Source organism: Microtus oregoni, unplaced genomic scaffold (genome assembly GCF_018167655.1).
Source record: "Microtus oregoni isolate MIOR12 unplaced genomic scaffold, Mior012 000094F_ref0000399, whole genome shotgun sequence".
In the NCBI taxonomy this organism is placed as follows: Eukaryota; Metazoa; Chordata; class Mammalia; order Rodentia; family Cricetidae; genus Microtus; species Microtus oregoni.
In genome coordinates, this window is record NW_024544707.1 from 462,626 (window position 1) to 489,130 (window position 26,505).

At 46.7% G+C, this 26,505-nt stretch overlaps 1 protein-coding gene across 2 annotated transcripts in view; it reads left to right on the forward strand.

Moving 5' to 3' along the window:
- Nucleotides 1-26,505, forward strand: part of LOC121442700 (SLIT-ROBO Rho GTPase-activating protein 3-like) — a 232,791-nt gene that overhangs the window by 97,895 nt on the left and 108,391 nt on the right. For both annotated transcript variants that reach the window (XM_041644313.1, XM_041644314.1), the window contains exon 2: nt 20,611-20,803. In XM_041644313.1, coding sequence (XP_041500247.1) covers nt 20,611-20,803 — 193 coding nt within the window. The remainder of the gene's footprint in view (nt 1-20,610; nt 20,804-26,505) is intronic.

Genomic DNA, 26,505 nt, shown 5'->3' on the forward strand with positions numbered 1-26,505 from the left:
AGGAAGGGGTACTACCTTGGCTAGAGTAGCTATTTGCCTTTGTTCAGATGAGAAGTTGGGGGACAAATTGGCCTGTAAAGATATTCTTGTGGTCCAAGAGAAGGACAGGGAAGAAACCTTGAGTGTTTTTCTGCTGTGTAATCCCTGGGGTGGCAGGGGGCAGAGGCGGGGGGTGGTGGTGTAGTGACTGCAACTCTATACGCAAAATCACGTGACTGTACCCTGTGTTCTTCCAGGCTCATCTCCCCAGTGTACAGAGATGTTGTACTTGCTCTTCTTAGGAGTAGCTTCTCCTTCCAGGGATGCTGGTGAGGCAGGCATTTCTCCCCTCCTGAAAGTTTTTGGTTCTTGGCGATTAGCAATGACTTTCTGCAGCAGAAACTGGAGGTTCAGTTGAGCACTGGGGCTAAACTGGACCCACAGACATTTCTTCCACTGACTTTGCAGGACAATGCTAATAATGCTGCAAACAGGCCCTGGCTCTGGAGAAGCATGGGGTAGAGGGCAGGGCTTGAGGCCATTCCTCCCCAGACACAGAGAAGACATTTGAGAAGACGTCTCAGGATGGAAGGCAGAAGCCTCGTGTAGTGATCTGGGTTATGGGTTCTCAGGGTCTAGGCCGCTGCTCAGTGTAGAGGCCTCTGGATGGCCCCGTGTCATCCGAGGCTGCATTCCTTTCTCCACAAGCCCTCACACATCTCCAGAGGCTGGCCCTTGGATGGCCTCGTGGAAACACCTGGGCCCAAATGTGGCCGGTTCCCGCAGCACAAGAGGAAGCGTCTGAGTGCTCCTCGCTGAGAGCATATTATTATTTTTTTCTCTCCCTTCTCGCATGAATCATTTTGCCTGGAATCTTCCCAGGGAGGGTTCAAATGGCTAATTGATTCTGTCCCCACAATCAGGGAATCCGCCTCGCTAACCAGGCAGAGCAGCTGAGACTTAAGGGGGAGGGGAGTGGAGCTCTGGGCTCACCCAGTCCTGAGCTCGGTGTGGCTGCAGCACGTTAGAATTTTAGAGCCCAGCAGGCTTGGGGAAGTCTTAACAGAACTTCCCACTTTGCTTAGCCAGAAGTTCTTTAGGGTTCAAGGTCACTTTAAAGGCGTTGAGAGACGTGAACTGCCCAGCCAATGGGCTTGGGAACAGTCTGGCCATTAGCACTTACCATTACAACTCCCTAGTCCCTGGCGGCTGCCTTGACCCCTGTCTTGCTCTTGATTTCTCTGGAAGAGGAAGTCAAACAGACAGCAGGGTCCAGCCTCTAGAAAGGAGTTTCTGTCTGTGTTGTTGTTTTGGGTGGGCTCTTCTATAGCCCTGGGGCCCGGCAGCTCTTAGTGTAGGCCAGGCTGGCCTCAAAACTGAAAGAGATCTGTTTGCCTCTCTGCTTCTGAAATGCCAGGATTAAAGGTGTGTGCCTCCGTATCTGGCCTGGGTATTTTATTTAATTAAACTGATTAATGAATGAAACCGTGTGTGTTTGCATCTGGTTAGAGATTGTGTGGGCGGAGAGCAAGAGTGAGGGTGTGTCCTTCGCAAATTATTTCATCTCTGAACTTCAGCTTCATCTTTTTTTTTGATTTATTTATTATGTATCCAACATTCTGCCTCGATGTATGCCCGCACACCAGAGGAGGGCGCCAGATCTCATTACAGATGGCTGTGAGCCACCATGTGGTCGCTGGGAATTGAACTCAGGACCTCTGGAAGAGCAGTCAGTGCTCTTAACCCCTGAGCCATCTCTCCAGCTTCATCTTGAAAACGGGAGTTGATTGCCCTCAGTGCCCCTTGACCTTTCCAACAGACCACAGCAAGCAGTGGGTGGCACTGGCTTTTGTGCTTCCGCTATCTTTATTCGTTAACACGCTCTCTATTCCCTATCCCAACTCTCTTTAGAGCGCAGAAGGCTCCAGTGGCACGTCACCCATTCATTTCCCCAGTGAGCCAGCCCCCAGCAGTGTCTCTCATTCAGAAGGGCAAATGTAAGGCAAACAGAAGGGAACAGGCAGTACAGCGGAAGTTAGGATCTGTTGTCACCGAGTTCCTGCTAGAGCAGACTGTGCTGGCACTCCACACTGGTGCTGAGGAGAGGCCAGGGGAGAGGGAGGGAGGGAGGGCCTGGGAGCGATAAGTGCAGGCCCTAGGCTCCTGGCTGGAGACCCTCAGGCAGTCTACTGAGCAGTACAGAGGTTTGTTGAGAGACTGCTCACTTGGTTCTCAAGTATGTGTGTGTGTGTGTGTGTGTGTGTGTGTGTGTGTGTGTGTGTATGTGTGTGGTGGGGGTGAGCCTTCCCACTTTCTGTGGAATCTAATACCACAGCTTGGTATTAGAAAGGCACCCCCCCCCCCACCACCACCACCACTGACCTAGGGCAGTAAAGCCATTTGCCTAAAGTCTTCTGAAGAGTTACTGCCCAAGCAGAAAGCATGGAGACCTCTGTACAATGCTGCCAAGTGACAAGCTGACATTCGAAATGCAGGTTGTTTCCACTTTGGTTCAGGACCCAAGATCTGAAATAGGAGCTTGGCAAAGAATTCCAAACTGTGCCAAAAGGACAAATGGATTTATGTTGGGGTGATGAGAGCTTACCCTGAGTGCCACTGGGAATGGCTGGATTCCAGTCTGACGGTTCAGATTTGCGGCAACACTGGGAGAGATGTCTAGGAGAGAGCCCCGAACACTTCTTCATTGGCTGACCTTGGGTCATGATCATCGTTACTTAGTATGCAAACATAATTGATGCTAATCTGAAGACAGTATGCTTTGTTTTGTTTTGTTTAGAGACGAGGTCTCAGGTGGCTCATGCTGACCTCAAACTTGCTACGTAGTTAAGGATGACCTTGAACTTCTGATTAATCCCCCCCTCATCTTTACCTCCCAAAGCACTGGGGTTGCAGGTGTGCACCGCCACACCTGGCTTAGATGATGCTGGGGACCAAAGCCAGTAAGTAGTTTGTGTGCACTAGACAGGCACCTTACCAGCTGAGCGACATCCCCAGCTAGAGGGGTTTTAAATAAAGTAATAGCATTGCTAAAATGCCTCATTGACGGAGTAAAGAAAGTCACCCTCTCCTTCCGCGGTCCCAACAACGAACTGAGGTGGGATTCCACTAAAGTTCACTCTGGAGAACAGGTGAGTTTATTAGGCTTCCTGCAGAGCCGTGGGTGAGGGGTTAGGGCAGGCACATGGGTTGCCTTGAAACAGTCCTGCCGGAAGGTTTGCAACCAGCATGGATAATGGCTCCCCCATGGCTGTGTAGACAGAGACCCCTCCCCTACTCCTTCTCAGCCTAAAAATGCCAGCCTCTCCCAGAAGCCACATGCAATTAGGACAGACTTGCATATAACTGGCTGAGAGGAACAGCTGGATACTCAGGTGAGGGGCCCACAGCCCTCCCCACCCCTCCTAGGAGGGAACATCAACAGCCAACAAACCCAGCCATGATGGTCTTTTGCAAACATGCCTAGCTGAAGTCATGAAAATGGTGATAGTTTGGCTTGGGCTATAGTCCTGCACAACAAATAATAAATACACCCAGTAAACCCATTTGCATATATTTTACTATTTAGGGAACTCTTCCATATATATGTGTGTGTGTGTAGGTACATATACATACATGCATACATACATATCATCATATGCTCATATACATAGAAAACCTGGTTTAAAACTTTCCCAAAATACCTAGATAGGTATCATTAAAGTATGTCCTTGGCGAGGATCTTAGGCTTCTGGGCATTTCCTGTTTCTCTTTTCCTTTCTTGATGCCACACATTTTGGAGAAATTTCCTTTCCTGCATCTCCCCTGATACCTTGCCCCTGGTGACCCAAAGCTGTGGGCCTAGGGACCATTCAGGGACACCTTAAAATCCAGCCCTGAAGTAAACCTTCCCTCTTTTTAAGTTGATTTATCTTGGATATTTGTTACAGTAGCAGAAACTGAGCAATATCAAGCTTTGTCCAACTGTGGCATGTATAGGTATTCTGCTCTCTACTCTGGAGCTTTTAACCCATTCATAAACTGCTAGGCGACTATGGGGTTGTAATCCCCACCTCTCCCTGCCCCCAAGGCTTAGCCTTAAAGTTGCTGAAGTTGGAGTTTGAGGAGTCACTAATATAGACCCCTCTTAAGACGTCTTACTTCACTCTGTCTATTCTCAGACACAGAAAGGGTCTGCTGAAAGCTTTGAGTGTTTAGCGATGGGCAATAGGATTTGGTAATGGTGGGTGAATGAGTTTGATTGATGTGAACTGTGAGTTAGACCTGCTCAAATAATCAGGCGCCATTTGTTGACCTCAGAAATCTAACCTACATTCCTGTTATGGTATGAATTGAGGTCCCCTTTGAGAATCATTGCAAACTTTTACGTTAACGAGAAAACACACACATGTGCGGACACACACACACACACACACACACACACACACACACACACGAAACACGATCCTTCTTGTTTCTCCTTCTTTCCTTTCCAAGAACCAATTGAGAAGAAAGCACACAGTTGCCAGAGTGAGAGAATGAGGTTATGGACCATAATTCATGTGGCTTTCAGAAACATAAATCACGCAGCCTGCTGGAAGGGCTTTCCATTCCAGGGGAGCCTCTGAGAGCAGTGGCCACAATATGCATAAAGTATTTGGGCTTCACCGTCCTTCCGAGTGACATTTCCATCAGAAGGTCAAGGGAACTCATCCTTTGTCGCATTGCTGTCAAGTGAACGCACACCGGCCGGAGGCGACCTGGACACAGTTCTCAGGCGGCGGGGAGCCACCCTGCTCCGCCTTCCCGAAGTTATAAGCTGAAGGCTCCGTACATTACGCATATTTGAACCTATTCAGTCCAGTCGTGTGTTCTTCCTACTGTTTTACACAGGTGCCTCCAGGGGGATGTTTGGAGATTTCACCCCTAGAGGAGTTACTGCCCTATAGTGCTCAGCTATAGGCTTCAAAGGCCCACTGATATTTTGCAAAATTTAATGTCTCTTCTTATGTCAGATGAATAATGTATGTTGTGAAGAAGCTTTGGAAAAATGAAGCAAAGCAAAACAGCAAATGGAATGGGAGTTGGTATTCTCTGTCCCTCAACCCAAATCTGGCCAGTTACCCACTTTTGTAAATAAAGTATTATTGATACAGCCATGTACATTCATTTCTTTATTGTCTGTGGCTACTATTGTTCCACAAAAGCTATGCTAAGCAGTTGCTACACAAGCTGTGTGTCTGCAAAGCCTAAAATATGTGTCCTCTGGCTTCAGGAGGAAATTTGCTAACTCCCGTAGAGCACATAAATTCCTAGGAAGTATCTGCTGAGGGAATGGGTTGATCTGTGACCCATGCTAAAAGGTGATCATGGCCGATTTTCTGAGGTAGGCTCTTCAGTCTTCCCTTCATGTGTAGGCAGCATTAACCACAATCCCATTTCTGTACCCTTCTTTTGTTATATAGCAATAAGTATATGAGTATATTCTAAGGCCACGGACTCTTCTTATGTGACAAAGTTTTTACAGCATAGGAGAATATTATATAGGTATACCAGGATTATTGAAGCATTCCTGTATGGATATGTTATAATCCATTTTTATCTTTTATAGACAATTCTGTGATAAATATCCTCATATATACGTGTTTGTTTGGGTTCATGTTTATAATGTCTCTGAACCCAGGTGAGGGATTATTCCATTTTTAATCATTAATACTTTTTTTTTGAAATTAGGTGTGTCTCATCTTCCTATCATATAGGGACTTTCTGGGCTTGTTTGGGTTTTGTTGTTGTTCTTTAATTTTTTTAAAGTGGATCTCATCTAGCCTAGGCTTCTTTTTAACTCACTGTTTGGCTGAGGAGACGTTTAAACTCCTGATCTTCCTGCTCCACCTTCCTGATGCTGGGATTACAGACATATGCCATCATGCCTAGCCAGCTGGGAGTTTCTGGCAGTGCTGTTGTATGAATGGTTATGTCTGCTCTTCCTCTCTCGTGTAGATGTAGTGAGCAGTTATTAAATACTTGGTGGCATGCTTTCTACTCCATGCACCTCTTAGACTTAGACTGCATGCTGGTTTTTTTGTTTGTTTGTTTGTTTTGTTTTTTTAAGGAGGTTTTCAGGATGGTGCAACGTCCATTCTATTAGTTTCTAGCGGCTGTCGTTAACAGATCTGCTGACTTAAAATACACATTTATTCTTTTCTAGATCTGGAAGCCAGGAACCCCAAATCTATTTCACTAGTGCAAATCTATGTGTTATCAGTGCTTGCTTCTCTTCTTGTTGGCTACTGGCATTCCTTTTCTTGTAGCCTCATCTGGAGTCTGTTTCATGGCTGCATTACCTTCTCTTCTGTGCCAAATCTCCCTCTTCCTCTGTCCAGAGAAGACATATGTCATTGCATTAAGGATCCATTTGGACATCATTAGTCTAGTCACATCTGCAAAGTCCTTTATTGCCCCTGAAGGTAACATTTGGGTGTTCACAGAATTCGGGATGAAATGTCTTTAGGGGATCATTGTTGTCTTACCTTGTGCACCATCTCTTATTCGTTTGAAAATATGTATAATGCTGAGTATGGTGGTCTATATTTGTAGTCCAACTATCTGGCACTTCAAGGCCAGACTGAGCCACAGTACAACATAAGTGGGTTCTGGGTCTGTGCTAATCGCCTTCTGTAACGAGGATGCCAAAAGGACTTGTGTAAGAAAAACTGTGGATAAGAGAGCTGAACATAGGCTGTGTAGACTGTGCTTTGTGGATACCCAGGTTCTTGGGCTGCCTTGGTTAAGATAAAATGTTTGCTTTGCCCTATCGTGAGCTAGTGGTGCAAGCAGTCACTGTTAACCGAGGTGAAGGACAGGTATGTAGGATGGCATTTTGCAGGATGATCTTAGGTGGTCTGCAGAGACACAGCTGGCCTCACTGGCTCACACAAAGGGACAGTTCCTTCATCTCTCTGCTTACCCAACAGAGTCTCTGCTTGCTTTCAGCACGTCCTCAACATTTCTCACCCTTGCCAAACCTCTTCTATCAAAAAAGAAAGCCGATCACGGGCTGCAGAACTCTAGAGAATTTACTAACCTTATTTTATGTTTGCTGTGTTTATCTTTACAGCTACCCCTTCTTCCCCTGGTGGCAGTACCATAGAGCATCCCATAAGAAAGAAAATACAGCTCTGTGGTAGAGCATTTCCCTGGCATTTGAGAAGTCCTAAGTTCAGTGTCTAGTACTGAAAAATAAGATGAAAAGGTAATGATTTACAAATCTGAATCGAGCTGGGCATAGTGGTGCACACCTTTAATCCCAGCGCTTGAGAGGCAGAGGCAGGTGGAGAGCTGTGAGTTCAAGTCCAGCCTGCTACACATAGTAAGTTTCAGACAGCCAGAGCTATATAGAGAGAACCTGTCTTGAAGCCCCCTCCTCACAATTCAAACAAACAAGCTAACAAAACCCTCATGGGTTAAGCAAATACAGGACACGTCTTTCCTAATGCGATCACCTGATGACTGCGGTGAGGTCTGTGATAGACTCAGGAGCCTCCAGCCTGGTCCTCCGCTCTCTGCTTCTTTCACATCAAATGAGGCATCCTGAGTCCGAGGCCACAGCTGGATGCTCTCCGCGTTAATGACCTCCTCATTTTCTCTCATTTCAATGCATCTGATCCTTTAGGGACCACTGAGCATCAGAGTTGTGAATATTAATCTCGTGTTGAGATTGATCACAGCCTACTTTAACTCAGGGCCTTGGGCAGGAGGAGGCCTGGCTTCACCCTGCCTGTCCTTTGCCTTTCAATGAACATCTGGAACACAGAGAAGTCTGACTTCAAGGCAGGGACTGGCTGTTATTTGGACGTAGCACAGATGTTAGGGGAAACTCTCTCCCGGCTCATCATCAGATTTCCATGGCATCTTTTTGCTGACTGCTTCCTGCTTGCAGGACTGCAGAACTGGATTTCCCTGTTTGGATGGTTGTAGGAAGTGTGAATCTCCTGTCCCCGTCCCCTCCCCTCCACAGTCTCCTGGCCTCAGATATATGAGTGTGTGTGTGGGGTGAGGCGTGGGGACTATATCACTTCCCCTTAAGTGAGGAAGATCTTCCTTGTTAACATTTCCATCATCATTACAAAAGAACTCTTGTTATTTTGAAATGCTAGCCCACAGACCATGCTTCTTTTTTGGGGTGGGGGTGAGAAGTAGAGCAATAGGTACAAGTTTTATCACCCAGCGTCTTCCTGGCCCGTGTGTACCCCACTCCTCAGATAGTTGCAAGCAGATAGGATTTGCTTCAACAGTGCCCCTGGAGTTGGTAGGCTCTGACTCCCCGCTTCCCCAAGGAACGATGGTGTGTAAGCAGGCTGATGGGTAGCGCATCTGACATGTTTGGGAAGCATCTCTGGCAGCCACCTCGTGCCTGCGCCTTTTTCTTCTGTGAAATGGAAAGCTGCCTCCCACAGCTTTAGCAGACATCCACGGAAAATACTGAATTCCACAAATGCCTGCTTTTAATTCCCTCCCATTCGCAAATGGGAAAACCAGGGGCCAGAAATGAACTGGCTTGCTCAAGGTCACGTGACTCGACAGTGTCCAAGCCAAGTTCTGAGTGCAGCCACATTTGATGCCAGACCTAGCATTGGCCACTGTAGCACCCATTTATCCGGACTAGAGAAACAGTTCCATCCTGGGGCTGATTCTTTTGGGAGCCTGGGGAGCCCTGCTAAAGCCTGGCAGTACCTGGTGGAGCCTCCAGGGGATTCGGGTCAGTCCGGTTTGGTTTGTGTCCTGTGAATTCTTTGCTCTGTTTTGCTCAGTTTTCTCAGCTTTGGAATGGTGTGACAGTTACCACTTCCATGATCAGAGTGGTGGCGGCTGCTAACCTGCCTGGCTTGCTAAGGCTAATGACGGAAAGTAGAGATACTTGATCAGAGGAAGGAGGGAGAGGAGACAGTCCAAAGTGCCAAGAACTGGCTAGCCCAGGCAGAGAAAGATTCTGAAGGGAGCCACTCACAGAGGGGTACTCTCCTGGTCTCTTGGGTTACTCCCTGCTGCTCAAAGACAAAGCAGATGCCTCTGGGCCTGGGCCCAGGTTGCCAGGGTAACTGCTGCAGCAGCTGCCTGGGACCTTGCAGCTGAGGCCCTTGGTTGCCAGGGAGGCCACAGAGCTGGAGCAAACGGGCAGGGGGCTGCCGGAGGAAAGCTGCATCTCCATGTAAGGGAGGCTGGAGAAAGGTCGTTCGTGGGATCACACAACCTTCCTTGTGGGGTTGTGGACAACTGAGACAGAAGTGGACCCTGGGAGGAAGCTCTGTGACCAGGACCTTTGGTGCTCATTGTACCTGACGACAGGAGTGATGTCTCCTTTACTGCAGCCCTACTAGGTGCCAGGTGCTGTGTGAAATGCTTTATGCAGCTCTCACCATTGACAAGCAGGTTTAGAAGTCAGGCTGGCTGTCCCCGGAGCCTGTGAGCACATACCCATTGTTCTATGTCAGGCTACCTCTGTAGAGATGCTGTGTGCCAAGAGTCCCTTAGGTGCCTGGCATGTTCTTTCTAGTCTGGCTGGCATCAACCCCTCAGGACAAGACAGGTGGACTCACCTGCCCTCTACAGTAACTGGACATCCAGGCTTTATAGTGTACACCTGAGAGATAAGGTACTTTTCAGAGACATTGGCTGGATGATTTCATTGGTCACACCATTTCCTCCGGGGTTGGCATGAGAGCGCAGGGGCCCTGTCAGGATGCTCAGTTTTGGGCTAGGCAAGGAGGGCCTTCATCACCTTGATGTTCTAGGAGCTTGTGGACCCCACCACCTGCTCTTGTCAGAGCAGACATGCACACATGTGAGTCGTAGGATCCAGTGCTATCATGCCCTCTCTGGGCTTCTGTTTCTATTCAAGGAAATGGGGGAGATAATACTAATGGGCTTGCAAGATATCATGGCAACCAGGAGAGGTGCGCATGCAGGTAAGGCCCCGTTAGCTTGCTGTCCTGATTAGCTCCGGGAAACTGAGACTGGGAAGGGCATGCTGTCTTGCTTTCCTGGATGTTCAAACCATGAAAGGTCTTTCAGTGTAAGGGTACAGAATGACCCCTGTATTCCCAAGACAGGGTTCACATAGCAGATCCGGCAGGAGCTGGGAGCTGTGTTTGGAATGCTCTTTTAGTGGGCATTCTGGTTAGCCAGTATGCTCGTTTGTAACCCAAGAGGCTATCTGCACGCTGGGGCCAGAGGCCTTCAGGCGGAGCTGGCACGTCTCACCTGCCAGACCTGTTCACCAGAACTCAGCCTGGCGTCAAGTTTCGGGGCTGGACTGCTGTTTTCTTCTTCTTTCTCATGGAAAATTTCAACTACTAACAAGAGCAAGGTGAGCACTGTCACTTGCTCTGCCACACCACCGCACATCTGCCACACCGCACATCTGCCACACCGCACATCTGCAACACCGCACATCTGCCACACCGCACATCTGCCACACTGCACATCTGCCACACCGCACATCTGCCACACCGCACATCTGCCACACCACCGCACATCTGCCACACCACCACACATCTGCCACACCGCACATCTGCCACACCACCGCACATCTGTCACACTGCACATCTGTCACACCGCACATCTGCCACACCGCACATCTGCCACACCACCGCACATCTGCCACACCGCCGCACATCTGCCAAACCACACATCTGCCACACCACACATCTGCCACACCGCACATCTGCCACACCGCACATCTGCCACAATGGCTAACTTCTAGAGTTAACCCAGAGTTGTGATGAAGTGATTCCTTTGTGTGTGCGCGCGTACTAGAGAGTGGGTGGGGGCAATGGTCACACGGGCATGCGCAGATCAGAGGACGATTTGCAGGGTAGTGGATTCTGAGGGCTGTGGCGGCAAGCCCCTTTATCAGCTCGGCTCAGAATTTTCGTACTGGAATGTATAGGACTGAGAAGAGGATGAGGATGTTTTCACTTGTAGAAAATTAATACAACTGGAGATGACCATGTTAAACATTTATAGAATTATCTTATTTTTCTATTGAGGAGTAGGAAGGGGGCTGAAAGGCTCAGTGGTTCAGAGCACTGGCTGCTCTTGCAGAGGACCTGGGTTCAGCTTCCAGCACCACATGGTGACCTAGACCATCTGCAGCTCCAGTTCCATGGAGCCAATGCTTTCTTCTGATCTCTGTGTGAGGGTAGCAGGCATGCACATGGTGAACACGTACACATGCAGGCCAAACATTCATCAGATGAAAGAAATTAACCTGAAATGTTAGAAAAGTGCAATTCCTTTTTTTTTTGTGTGTGTGTGAACCTAAAAAAAATTGAATCTTTTTTTGTTTTTGTTTTTGACTTTAGTTTTGGTTTTGGTTTTCCAAGACAGGGTTTCTCTGTGTAACAGTCCTAGCTATCCTGGAACTAGCTCTTATAGGCCTTGAACTCACAGAGATCCGCTTGCCTCTCCCTCCTAAGTGCTGGATTAAAGGCGTGCGCCACCATAGCCCCGCAGGTTTTTGTTTTTTTCTTTCTGAGACAGAGTCTTGCTGTGTAGCCCTGGGTAGCCTGGAACTTTCTACACAGATCAAGCTGGCTTCAGGCTCATAGAGCTCTGCCTGCCTTTATCTCCTGAGTGTTGGAATCAAAGGTGTGCACCACCATGGACAACTTATTTTGAAAGGATATTTTGCCCAAATGAGTTGAAGATGTATGTTTATTCAAACGCCTTCCTCCAGATGTTTGTGACAGCTCATTCATTGTTGCCCACAATAGGGAGTGCTCAACCGCCCTTCAGTGGACAAGCACATAAACAAAGTGAACAGTCACCTGTGCATTGGAGTATTGTTCTGTCATTTGATAAGGGCACATTCTAAATGCACAGTGCTGAGAGAGAGAGTTGGGCAGGAAGGCGGCCTGCTGCAAGGGTCACTAGACATTCTGGGGAACATAAGACTGAGGATACAAGAAAACACATGGGTGGTGAGCAGATAAGATGGACACAGGAAGGGGTGACATAAGGGGTGACTAGGCAAACCACAGGGGACTCTGAGGGCAGTGAAACTGTGCTGTATGGGCTGATAATGGCGGCACTTGTCAATTAAAGGCTTGTCTCAACTCTTCAGGAGACAGAGCATTGAGAGAGGACCCCAAGGTAAAATATGGGCTCAAAATAAGAGCATTATCTGCGCCAGTTCTTCAGTGGTAACAAATGGGGTGCACCAGTAAAAATGCCAGTGAGCAGGGAAGCCGCAGGGGGTGGAGTCGATGGGAGCTCTCTGCACCTCCTGGCCAGTGTTTGGGCAAACCTGAATTTGCTCCAGTGTAGTTTGTTTATTAAGAAGAGCTTGAGTGGGGTGTGATGGCTCACACCTTCCATCCCAGTGCTCAGGACGTAGAGACAGGTGAATCTCTGTGAGTTCAAGGCCAGCCTGGTCTATAAAGTGATTTCCTTGACAGCCAAGGATACACAGAGAAACCCAGTCTTGAAAAACAAAAAACAAAACAAACAAACAAAAACAAAGACAGAAAGAAAGAAAGAAAGAAAGAAAAGAAAGGAAAGGAAAAGAAAAGAAAAGCTTGAATTCCTACTTCCCTGGATCTTCTGTGAGGAAGGCCTGTGGCTATGACGCACAGCGTGGCCCTGGCTTTTGCCGTGGGCAGCAGCTTTGGTGAGACCGTGGCGTGGGGAGTGAGCTGGACCGTGACTAGATGGGCAACTGTGGATTCTTAGGCTATGGATGCCAGAGAAATACGCTGCCCTATAAGCAGAGGGGGGGGGCACTGAGAAGTACATCAGGAGTGGCATGGGGAGGTGGATGCTTCAGGAGGCCTGGGTTGTCTTATCCCTCCTCCCAACTTCGTGCCCTCTGTAGAACTGGAAGACTGTACTAGTAGTCAGGGATGTTGTCTTCAGGCTGAAGGGTCTGGGGCCAAAACCTGGCCCAGCTTCCCAACCCCTTCCTCTCCCTGCCCCACCCCCTTCATTTTTCTGTCACATTGTGCCACGCTTTGGCTGGCTGCTTCCCCTCAGGGGACATCTACTGAAGAGGCTGTGCCTGGGGAGCAGCTCCATTTGATTTGATTTGATTTCTCTCTTTGAAGTCTCCAAGGAGAAAAGCCAAGGCTGAGCCTGTTCCTAGCAGCCCCTAGAGGGGAGGCAGAAATCAGGAGACTGGGAACCAACTCCCTTGGGGCTGAAGAGTGGGACAGACCGCAGAGGCTGAATGGGAGGTGGTCTCTGCCTGCTAGACACCTTGACTTCCAGCTAACCAAACTCAGAAGGTTCTCCATGTGCCCCTGCTTTGGAGGCTCTGGCTGTGTGTGTTAGGGGAGGTGTCTCTGCCCCTTTAAAACTGTCTCCTGTCACTGCAGTATGATTTATGCGCTTTTCCTCTAAAATGAGAACACTGGCTACCAACACTGCCCTGTAGTCTGTCTAATAAGTGGTATCTTCTTGTTATGCATAGGATGCCAGGGGCCAGAAGACGGGGGGTTCACAGTGGGCTGTGCTTTGTTTTGTTTTTATCATGGAAAACACTAAGCTCTTGGTGGATCCTAGTCTATCGTAGTGTCCAAGGCTTTGTTGTCACCTTCTGAGGGCTGCGAGTTTGATTCCTAGCTCAACCTTGCACTAGCTTTTAGGACCATAGCCTGATGGTGTCTTCTGAGCCACCCCCCCTCCCCGCCCGCCATCACCTACAGAGGTGAAGTTGGGGACGCCATAGTACCCGCCTTCTAGGGATGCCCTGTGGTTGACATGAGAGAAACACTCACAGAAAATGAGCCCTTGAGACACCAGCATCGAGATGATTCTAACAGTGGAGTGTTTGGAAGTTGTAGGGGAATATCTGAAAAGATTGTCGTGGCTGTGTGTTGATACAGCTGCTGGGTCTTACAAGAGTGACGGCATTTCCATCCGTTTATACACACGGGCCTGGGAATGCACATGCCTGTGCAGCTGTGATAGTTCATAGAACACAGTGTGGCCTTTGCCACGCCTCCTAGCTTAGTTTACATGAATCCTTTGTTCTTCCTCTGTAGAAACTGATGAGTGAGACCCACACTCATGTGCTTGTGTGTAAAAGCTGATAGTGAGTGAGAGCCACACCAAGTTTGTGTGGTGTATGCACATGTGTATATGTGTTTGTATCTGTGGGGCGTGTGTATCTGTGTGTGTATGTATGTATTCCATGTATGTGCATGTGGTGTGTTTGTGTGTGTGAATGTTGCACATGTGTGTGTATATATATGTGTGTGTGAATGTTGCATGTGTGTATATATATGTGTGTGTGCATAATATGGCATGTGCTGGAATGTAACTTTTGTCTAAGTGTGTCTGGTATGTGAGGTTGGTGAGTAGTATGTGGTTAATGGTGCATATGTGGCATGCACTATATTCTGTGTATGAACTTTGTGTTTATCTGTGTGTTGATGTGAGTGAGTGTGTGTGTGTGTGTGTGTGTGTCAGGTGAGGTGCACACAGCTGCTTTGTGGCCTGGGCAGAGGAACATGAAAAGCATTAGTAGAAATTTGTTGGACAGGAACTGTTTTCTGATGGATCTATTTTGCTCTGGGAGAATTCACTCGCTGGGCTTGGATTTCACTTGTGGCGACCTCAGATACTGTGTGCAAGAACAAAAACAACCAGCATCCAAAACTCGTCCTGGTGACGTGTGATGCTAGGAGTCCCATAGTGTGATGGGAATGGTGGCGGGACCTGTCCGCCAGGCCTTGCTGGAAGGAGGCCTTTCCCGCCAGGGCTGCTGAGCAGCAGTGTGGGCTTCCTGCTGTCTACCCTCAGGATGAACTTAAAACTCTCTGCTGTCCCAAAATGTTTGAGTCTGAGTGTTAGTAGTTTCAAGGATATATTTCTACCATGTTTTAAATATTGGCACTTTAGAATAACATTGCACCACTCTCTTAAAAGCAGATCAAACTGAAACTCAGTAACATTATAGTTTAAAAAGTTGTCTTCTCATGAGGTGTTACTTAATCCACAGGAGTGCACATATAGGGTGCAGCTCCATTTATCTGACCTGGCTTCTGCCCAGATCAAGGTTCTGGGCATGCCCATAACCCCAGAAGGCAACCTTGTCTTCCTCTGAGTCAACATGCCCCTAAAGGTTGCCTCCTCCCTCTAACACTGTAAACTACCTTTCCTGGTCTCATGTTTCCTGGCTGATTCAACAACAAAGTCTACACATTTCAAGCCTGTGCAGTATGTAGCCCGTACTTTCTCTCTGCATAGCACTCCCTGAACAAATGCCTCACTTTGAAACATCGCTTCTATTCTTACTGGATTTTTGGAGCTTCAAAAGCTTAGTTATAAAGCTCTGATTCCTGAACAGATTTTCAGGTGGACATAAGCGTTGACTTCTTTTGGGTCTTTATCTGTGAGTGGAACTCTCAGGTCTTGGCAAGAATTCTGCAATCTATCACTATTTTCCACTGTCCATTAAAAAAATCCCAAACACATAAAGATTTTGACATCATTTCTTATCTTTTTGAATTTATAATTCTCTTCAATTTCCTTCATAGAATTTTATCTTAATATAGTTTTATGCTTAAACCTTATAAATTGATTACCATAGTTCTTTTCAACCTATGTACAAATTGAAGTAGACATTTTGATTTTTAAAGTTACATTTATTAATGAATTAATTTGAGCACAAATGGTTTGTGGTCCTTTGAATCGATGAAGGTTTTCTTTTCTTTTTTTCTTTTTTCTTTATCATTTTTTATTGATTTTTATTGAGCTCTACATTTTTCTCTGCTCCCCTCCCTGCCTCTCCCCTCCCCTTCAACCATTTCCCAAGGTCCCTATTCTCCCAATTTACTCAGAAGATCTTGTCTTTTACTACTTTTCATGTAGATTAGATCCACGTATGTCTCTTTTAGAGTCCTCATTGTTGTCTAGGTTCTCTGGGGTTGTGATTTGTAGCCTGGTTTTCTTTGCTTTATGTTTAAAAACCACTTATGAGTGAGTACATATGATAATTGTCTTTCTGGGTCTATGCTCTTGTTTTTTGTTTGTTTGATTGATTTTAAGTTTTTAGTTGCAGGATATATACACCATAAACAATCCTCTCTTTGATACTTTTCCAAGGGCCTTAAACTACAGCAAGAAGTCTAAAAGGCTTTCTTTTAAAATAATAGGTAGAGAGTGGGTGGGAGAGAATACAGGTGCAACAGACCCACGGAAGTTAAAGGAAAGACACAGGAACCTTCAGCTTTGAAAGCTTGCCCTATATTCTCAGCCTTAAGATGGCCACACAGCCCAGAGAGAGAGGGAGCCACCAAAGGTCACACACCAATTCCAGAAGTGAGATTAGCACTTGGGTCTTATCACTGATTTCAGCTCTCAATTTGATTATTTCCTGCTGTCTAATTTTCTTGGGTGAGTTTGCTTCTTTTTGTTCTAAAGCTTTCAAATGTTTTGTTAATTCACTAGTGTGGAATTTTTCCAGCTTCTTTATGTAGGCATTTAGTGCTATGAATTTTCCTCTTAACACTGCTTTCATGTGTCCCATAAATTTGGGTATTTTGTATGGTCATTTTCATTGACATTTAGAAAGTCTTTAATTTCTCCCTGTATTTCTTCCTTGACCCATTGATGATTCAGGTGAGCATTGCTCAATTTCCATGTGTTTGTGGGCTTTCTGGAATTAGAATTACTGTTGAATTCTAGCTTTAAGCCATGGTGATCTGATAAGATATATGGGATTATTCCAATTTTTTTTGTATCTGTTGAGGTTTATTTTGTTACTGAGTATATGGTCAATTTTTCAGAAGGTTTCATGAAGTACTGAGAAGAAGGTATATTTTATGTTTGGATGGAATATTTATAGATGTCTGTGAAGTCCATTTGAGTCTTAACATCTATTAGTTCCCTTATTTCTTTGTTGATTCTTTGTCTGACAGAACTGTCCAGTGGTGAGAGTGGAGTGTTGAAGTCTCCCACTATTAGTTTGTGGACTTTAATGTATGATTTAAGCTTTAGAAGTGTTTCTTTTAAATATGAGGGTACCCTTGTATTTGGGGCATAGATGTTCAGTATTGAGATTTCCTCTTGATGTATTTTTCCTCTGACTAATATGAAATATCCTTCTTTGTCTCTTTTGATTGATTTCATTTGAAGTCTATGTTGTTAGATGTTAGGATAGCTACATCAGCTTGTTTCTTAGGTCCATTTGATTGGAAATTTTTTCACAACCCTTCACTCTGAGATGATGTCTATCTTTGAGGTTGAGGTGTGTTTCTTGTATGCAGCAGAAGGATGGATTCTGGTTTTGTATCCAATGTGTTAGCCTGTGTCTTTTTATAGGTGAGTTGAATCCATTTATATTAAGGGATATTAATAATCAGTGATTGCTATCTCCTGTTAATTTAGTTTTTGTTGTTGGTGATGCTAATCTGTGTGTTTTTCCCTTCTTTGGGATTTGCTGCTATGATATCATCAGCTGTCTTTTTGTTGATGTAGCCAACTTCCTTGGGTTGGAGTTTTCCTTCTAGTACTTTGTGTAGAGCTGGGTCTGTATTGGTTAAATCTGGTTTTGTCATGGAATATCTTGTTTTGTCCATCCATGGTGATTGAAAGTCTTGCTGGGTATAGTAGTGTGGGCTGGCATCCTTGGTCTCTTAATGTCTGCATAACGCTTGACCACGACCCATTGTGTCCAATGAGAAGTCAGGTGTAATTCTGATAGGCCTGCCTTTATATGTTACTTGGCCTTTTTCTGTTTCAGCTCTTAATATTCTTTATTCTGTACGTTTAGTGTTTTGATTATTATGTGGTGAGGGGACTTTTTTTTTTATCCAGTCTATTTGGTGTTCTGTATGCTTCTTATATCTTCATAGACATATATTTATTTAGGTTGGGAAAGTTTACTTCTATGATTTTGTTAAATATATGTTCTGTGCTTTTGAATTGAACTTCTCCTTCTTCTGTACCTATTATTCTAATATTTGATCTTTTCATGGTATCCCATATTTCCTGGATATTTTGTGTTAAGCTTTTGTTAGATTTAATGTTTTTTTGACTGATGATTCTATTTTCTCTATTGTATCTTCAGTGCTTGAGATTCTCTCTTCTATCTCTTGTATTCTGCTGTTTATGCTTGCATTTGTGGTTCCTGATCACTTTCTCATGATTTCTGTTTCTTTAATTCCCTCGGCTTATGTTTTCTTTATTGTCTCTATTTCAGTTTTCAAGTCTTGAATAGTTTCTTTCATATGTTTGTTTGCTTTTTTTCTTGGTTTTCTTTAAGGGATTTGCTGATGTCTTCCAATTATTTGTTTGTCTTTTCCTCCATTTCTTTGAGGGAATTTCTCATTTCCTCTTTAAGATTTTCAAGCATTCTCCTGGAGTTATTTTTTTACGTCATTTTCTTCTGCTTCATCTATATTTGGTTGTTCAAGTCTTGCTGTTATAGGGTCTCTAGATTTTACTGGTGTTGTTTTGCTCTTTGTGGTGTTGCATTGTTCTTACCTTGTCTACCCATCTTTTCCTCTGGTTGGTGTAGTTGGGGCTGTCTGTGACTCTGATGATTAATCTTCTGGGTGCCAGTGGATCCGAGGTACAGATGGTTGTTCTTCATGGTACAGTCAGTGCCATGGTTCTAGTTATCCCATTGGTCACTCTGTGTTCCTGGAGGTCACTCAGTGCTCCCAGGGTTTGCTCTGCTCCCGTGGAGTTTGCTGTCTTAGGCCTGCTCTGGTATAGATTCCCGGCTTAGAGTCAGTTTCTGTAAATGTCCCTGGTCTGGATCTGCTCCAAGGGAGATCCCTGGCTTAGGGTTGGTCCTGCAAAGGTCTCTGGCTCTGATATTCTCCTTCAGAGGTCCCAGACTCAGGTGCGCCAGACCCTTAGGAGACCTGGCTCAGGCCTACTCCCTCAGAGGTCCCAGATTCACACCAGGACCTGCAGCAATCTCTGACTCTGGCCCACTTGCTCAGTAGTTGCTTCCCTCTATTTGCTCCTGTGGAGTTAGCTGTTTCAGGTCTGCTCCAGTCCAGGTCGCTGGCCCAGTCCTGCCTCCGCAAATGTCCCTGGTCTGGATCAGCCCCAGCCTATGTCACTGGTTCAGTCCTACTTCTGTGAAATTTGTTGCCTCAGGCCCACTCTTGCCTAGGTGACTGACAGTTCTGCTACTGTGGCGTTCACTGCCTCAGGCCTGCTCTGGCCTAGGTCGCTGGCCCAGTCCTGCTTCTGCAAATGTCCCTGGCCTGGATCAGCTGCTCCTGCTCCTGTGGAGTTCACCATCCCAGACCCCCTGCTCCTGTGGAATTTGCTGCCTCAGGCCTGCTTTGCCCTAGATTGCTGGCTCAGTCCCTCAATGAAGGTTTTCTAGCACCAATATTTGAAATTGCTCTTTTTCGAACATCCAGACATTTTTGACATTTTTGGGGTCTTCCATCATAGTTAGACTCTGGATGAATTCAGCCTTGGTTTTTGGGAGCAGGACCATTTTGAAGAGTAAGGTGGCAAGAGGGTGGCATTCTCAAGCTGAGCTGGAAGCATAGTGATGGAAATTAGGCTCTTAGGTGGATCCTTCATACTCCTGTCTGCAAACCCATTGGGAAGTCTTGCTGTTTCCCTACATGGCTCTGTACTGGTTTGCAGCCCCCCCCCCCCACCTTATATGATGATATGGGAAGGGGACACTGGACCATTGAAGGATTGGCTTGAGTGACTTACAAAATTCATGGGCTGTGGAAGGGGACTGGATGTAACCTTTAGGCAGAAGGGAGCCTGGGGTATTTTTGAGAAGGTTGTCAGTGAAGAGCAAATGTGGCATCTTGAAGAGCTGGATCTATTGAGGACCCAGGAAGGGGTTGCTGCACCTGAATTGTAGTGACAGTATTAGGATTTGACAAAATATTGGGTTGTGACCATTAGGACATCAGGACAGTTAAGGTTTTTAAGGGTTTTAAGGACTGAGGTGAGTTTTTTTTTTTTCATTTGTTTTGTTTTAGTTCACCTCCCAGCTTTTGAACATTCCTCCTGGTTGTCCAGACCCAGCTCCATCAGTCAGTTCTTCTCCAAGTGTGGACTAGGTTCTTTTAGAGGTACTTGAGATGTTTAGGAGCTTAGAGTAATTGAAAGCAGTATAGGCAGGACCTTGAAGAACAATGGAGCTCCAAATACCTTTTGGGTCCTGCCTGCACGAATGAGAAAAATCTTAACATTTCTCCCCAGGCCACCTCCTTTTTGTTGACAAAGAATAAGCCTCTTGGGCAAGGCCTCTGACCCTTTGGCAAGCCCCAGTTGTAGTGTGTAAATAGGACTTTAAAAAGTTATTTTCATAGAACTCATTTCCGATATCCCAGGGTGCAAGGGCTGGAGCCATGTATAGCTTTTTAGTTTAAGCAAATTCATTCCAGTGAGAAAAGTTAGTCTGCTAATCATATGGAGTAACAATGTAGCCAGTGGCCTATGCATCAGTCAGGAACCTTGATGGCAACAGAGAGTTACTCAAGCCTGGGAAACAGTAGATTAGACTGTATAGCAGAAAGGGGCCCTTGCCAAATCTCTGCATAGCAAAGTTGGGGCTCTGTGTGGGTTCTGGGGGGCATGGGTCCACTGCTATTCCTAGCTCCAGCTTGATGCTCATCAGCTCCTTGCTTCCTACAGAGATCCGCATGCAGCTGGTGGAGCAGTTCAAATGCCTGGAGCAGCAGTCAGAGTCGCGGCTGCAGCTGCTTCAAGACTTGCAAGAGTTCTTCCGCAGGAAAGCTGAGATCGAGCTGGAGTACTCCCGCAGCCTGGAGAAGCTGGCCGAGCGCTTCTCCTCCAAGATCCGCAGCTCCCGGGAACACCAGTTCAAGTGAGAAGTCGGTTGCAGGTCCTGGGATGGGAGGTGGCCCTGGGCAGGAGAGCTGTTGGCAGAGGCAATGAGCGAAGGAGGCTAAAACCAGATCCTGACCTGCAAGGTCCTGCAAGGTCCTGCAAGGTCCTGCAAGGTTCTGGGTTCTGCAGCTTCCAGGAGCTGGTTGTTCTCATGCACCAAATAAAATGGCCATGGCTTCCATGCAGAAGGTCGCTATAGAGTTAGATGGGTGGTATGGAGCTACTTTAGCTTATGCCCAGCAGACTTTGTACCTCTTTTCAGCACATCCTGACTTTATCTGGTTGGGTTTTAATTGGGCATCAGCTCAGCTTCTATGTCCTTAGGATGGTCTTCTTGAGGATTGGGTTCACAGAGCATCCTTCTTCCTTGCCGTTCTGGATGACCTCAGTACCTAAACACTCTCCTACCTTCTTATTTACAACACACCGGCCCTTGGATATCCTAAAGCCCTGAGTAGTAATGGTCTCTATCTAATGAGAAAGATTCCGAAGACTTCCAGTTACACCCTGAATTGTGGCTGGAACTATCCACAGGGGGTGTGCACAGCTGGGGTCTCGTCACTGGCCCCTCCTTCCTCTTGATTTGAAACCAGCCCCCCTCACGTGCTAAGTGTAAGTATGGAGGAGAGGGGCAGGGCAGGCCTTGAGGACACAGGGGTCCCTTATTCCCTCACCTTGTCTGTAATGAGCCCCACTAGCCCCTCAAGGGTTCATTAACACAGCCACCAGCTGATGGGAGGCCCAGCTGGCAGTCGGACCGTGTGGGCTGCTTGGCTCACTATGAAAGTCTAATTAGGGGGTCACCCAGGCCACTGCAGCTGGGGTAGACCCTCTTCATGGCGCTCATGTGATGGGCCAGTCCTGACGGCTTTTGGAGGTTCAGTTTTCTGAGCAGGCTGATTCACCTTTGACTCCAGGGTGCTCAGGTACCTGGCCGCTGCTTCTGTTCATAGGTTCTGTGCTGTGTTCTGGTCCTTCAGCCTAGATGTCCTGAGAAGCCAGTCTGTTTACAGATTCTTCACATAAGAGTGCCCCACCTTCCAGGTTGCTTTCTGGGGCTGGAGGAGAGACCTGGGTAGTCTCACTGCAACAATCATAGCTGAGGAAGCAGATGGGAGGAGGGAAAGGAAAGAGAAAGGCAGGAGGGGAGGGCGGAATTTATTAATTCTTGGTTCACGCAGTTTACTTGAGTTGAGAAATTTGGCTCAGAGAGGGAATTGATTTGCAAAGATGCCACAGCAAGTTAGGGACAGAGCTGGGACGGAAATGGAGGTCCTTTTGTTCTAGGTTAAGGTGTTTTCCTTTGTCTGGTGGGTACTTCTCCCTAAGGCCCAAGCTTTTCCCCATCTGCCTGGGCCGTGGGGATGTTTACACCTGTGGACCATGCTAAACTTAGGTCCAGACTTAGCTGGGAAAACTTCCAGGTGGCACTTGATTTAAAGAAAGGCGTAGGGGCTGCCATGGAGGGGCAACAAGTTAAGGGGCTTGCTGCTGAGCCTGACAACTTGTGTTTTGAACCCATATGGCAGAAGGAAAGAACTGACTTCTTATCCACTAGGTCCAAAGAGCCTGATACCAGCTCCTGGGCTCTCCTGGGGGAGCTTGAACATTGTAGAGAAGGGGAGGAGGCGGTGAAGATTGGCATCCTTCACTGACTTAAGATGGGAAGGATTTATGAAGGGAATGAGGCAAAGCTGGTGCCCTGGGCCTTGATCTGTCTTTGTGCATGAGCACTGGGTTTCAAAGTCTGCAATGACAGAGAAGATGGCTGATGAGCAAGGGTGTCTAGCACCTAGCAGAAGTCTTGGCCTATGGTTGGTACACATGTTTCCTGAATAAATGCCCAGTGGTAATTAGAGTTGCCACAGGGGGCAGTGTATCTTTTGACTTCCTCAGATGGCTGAAATGTTTGAGCAAACTGTTTCCCATTCATGTACCTGGTATTAGTGCTGTATTGCTGCAAGAACAGCTGACCTTGATAGTAACCTTCTGGCTGGAGGGTGGGGGCCACTAAGGGACTGGTGTGAAGGCTTGGTAAATAGAGGCTTCTCTAAAATGCAGGGGCCTCTCCATCAGAAGCCCTGGGGCCTCAACAAGCCTTTCTGGGGATGCTGGTGAGCAGCCACTTTGGAAGGTTTTCTGCATGACAAATGGTATTTGGTCTTTTTAATGGGCTATGCTGGCCCACCTTCCTTGTCACCAGCATAGAAGTCACAGTCATGCCCTTTCTGGAAGAGCTTGGCTTTTCCCCCTGATGATCTGGACTGAGGAACATTCGATGGGCAGGAAGATGCCATGGAGGGCAGCACGTAGGGTCCTGACCCTGCTTCTCAGGAGGATGGGTGGCCTGGTCCAGACAAGCTGGCTGGGTGTGCAGAAGCAGAGGTTTCCTGCCACCAAGACTTTCTCCAAGAGCTGTATATTCTAAAACACCGATACTTTGAGATACTTGGTGGGGGAAGTAAAAAAGAAAAGAAAAGAAAAGGAATCCTGTATTTGGGAATCACTGTCTGTTCTGGAATCCACTATGTAGACCAGGCTGGCCTTGTCCTCACAGAGATCCATCCATCTCTGCCTCTTGGGTGCTGGGACTAAAGGTGTGGACCGCCACAGCTCACAGACTGCTCTTAACGAGCCCCTGAGATGTCCCCATCACAGTGTTTAGAAGGCTCTGAGAGGTTTTACTAAGCCTGGTTGTAGTGATATTTCATTTGCCTTTTAATAAATAAAGCTTGCCTGAAAATCAGAAAAGTCAAACAGCCGCACTGGCCAGCCTTACAGACCAGGCAGTGGTGGTGCACACCTTTAATCCCAGTAGCCACACTAGCTTGCCATAGAAACCAGGCAGTGGTGGTGCACACCTTTGATCCCAGTAGCCACACTAGCTTGCCATAGAAACCAGGCAGTGGTGACGCACACCTTTAATCCCAGCACTAGGGAGGATTATAAAATGGGAGGAGACACCTTTCAGACACAGTCCCATTCTGAGATCCCTGGAGGCAGGATCGCAATTTCAGACAGAGGTAGAGGTAAGAGCCAGTGGCTGGCTGTTTTGCTTTTCTGGTCTTCAGGTTGAACTCCACTATCTGTCTCTGAGATTTTATTAATTGTTCTTCAACTGTTGTCTTCTTTCTGAAAGCTATATGGACATAGCATTTCCCCTCCCCAGGACGAGTGATTATACTTTACAAAGGAGCGCTCCCTAGGAATCCAGATGCGTAGCTCTGTTCTACACAAACCCCAAAGTGTAATGACGTCCACCCAAACAGTGTTCAGGGCCCCTTTTATTCTGATTCCATTGGGTTTTGGTAGTTCTTGCCTTTCAGGGGAATATGCCTCATGACAGTTCCCTGTCCAGGGTTAAGTGACGCTGGCTGCTCTGTGACCCACAGAGAAAAGCAGCAGAGAAGTCTGTTCAAACACATTAGAAATATTTGGGGGGAAAGCCAGAGTTTGGGAAGAGATGGGCGGTGTTTGGCTGAATGCTGCATAATATTCTATGCAGAAATTCAGTGCTAGCACAGCTGGGAGTGTCTTCCAGCTTCACAGAGCAGTTGAGAGGGAGGATCCCAACTGACTTCGTTTCCAAGAAAGCACTTCTTACTGAGAAAGAAGTGCCATGGTTTTCACAGCTGCAGTATGTCTTAAAATGATAGTATAATTGAGATTTAGCCTTCCAGGTTATTCTTGACAGAAAAGCATTTTTGCAATGTGGAATTTGAAGTTGGTGTGCAGAGGACCCGGAGTTGAGAGGTCTGGGCAGGATGAAGGAAACCCTCAGGTCAAGCTTGTGTTTCCTACTGATAGTTATGACTGCTCCCAGGGCCAGAATCACACCGATTAGTTGTTTAATTTTCCAGTTCCCTCATGTCTGCTTTACCCTGTGCCAGGTGAGTAGTAGTCACCATCTTATGGCACTTTCATAGCATGGAGGACAGCTGCATCTCTAGCTTCCTGGGTGACACTAGTAAGGTTTGGGGAAATTAATTTGCCTGGGACACAGCCTTTGTTGCAGATAGTACAGGTTGTCAGACTCCAAATGCAGAGTGCCTCTGGCTGTACCACCGCATGGCCGGTCCGTTTCCTTGGCTACCTGCCTGGGTTAATGCTCGCTGAGTGTCACCATCTAACCAGACCTGTGTGAGCATCAGCGGTCTGGAAAAGGCACTTGTGAAAAGCCTCTGTTGTAGCCTGGCGAGTTGTGGGTCTCACAGGGCTCAGGTCAGAATAGCAAGGCACCGAACAGTTTATAGGCCTGGCATGCGCCTTCATCCTGCTAGGTACTTGAAAACAAGGAAACATTTCTAGTCTCTCTGTCTCTTTGTCTATCTCTGTCTCTGTCATAAACACAAGACAGAACTGCTTGGTGCTCCTCAAAATAAAGGAAGGCTCACTGGTGCTCCCTGAGCCATAGCTGCTCAATTCTCTCCCAGCCTCCTTGATGCTCCTGCCTTGGTAACACCTCTCTACTCTCCCAGTCATCCCCAGGCTCCAGTACCTGCCTAAGAATGCATTATGCTGTGTGTTTCCCTTCAAGTTGCTTTCTCAGGTACCTTCTATTTGTGGCAACATTTAAAAAAAGAAATCTATGGCTAAGGAAAGTTCTTTGTCAATATCTTTAGAAAAAGGCAGCAATAGACCTGAGAGATGGCTCCATGGGTAAGATACATTTTGTATTTGAGTGTGAAGACCCGAGTTCAAGTTCATAAAACCACAGGAAGACCAGGTGTGCCTGCACATGTCTGTGGCAGAACTTCAGAGAGAGAGGAGTCAGGAGGATCATGGGGGGGGGGGGGTGCTAGGTGCCAAGCTATCTCTAGGTTCACTGGGAGACCTTGCATCAAGGGGGTAAAGTATAGAGTGATAGACTAGGATGCCTGGTGTTCTCCTTTGGCCGCTGTGTGTGCGTGTGTATGTGCACACCACACACACACACACACACACACACACACTTAAAATCAAAGGGAGATACTGAGCCTGGGCTTTGGAATTTGATAATCCCTATGCGAACAAAAGTTCACACTGCGGTCCGTTTCCAGTTGCTTGTGAAAAATTATCACCTTCTCTCACCTCTAGTTTTCATCCTGCAGAATCTACCAGATCAAAATGTCCATCATTTTCATATTCTATTGTCCCTTGTCCACCTTCCCTCACCTCCAACATCTCTCTTCCTTCTTCGGTCATTTCAACCTTCTACCTCCCACCTTCCATCTTCTACCTTTTATTATCACCAGTTTCCTCGTCTGGTCTGTGGCAGGGCTCTCAGGGGTCCCCTACACTGTGCTCTCTGTGACGGCTGCAGCCCTTTCTTCTCTTCTTAGTTTTCCATCTGGTCTTCACTGCTCCCACACACGTTCCCTGGAATCCTCAGGTCATAATCAGTGGATTGCAAACTCTTAACCAGATTGTGATTTATTTGTGTGTGCATATATACATACGTACATATAGATCACATATGCACCAACAGCACCCTGGTTTTTGTATTAAGAATGATGAGTAGATTTAAAGGGCACACTGCATGTAGGACTTTAGTTTTGTCTCCATTCCGTTAGGCAGGTAGAATAATAGTGGATTTTAAGGCTTGTGTAGGACGTTATACTTCGCAACTTCATTCACGAACCATTAGTTTGATCATCCTTCTAAGAATCCTGGTGGCATATGGAGAGTCAGAGGAGGCGT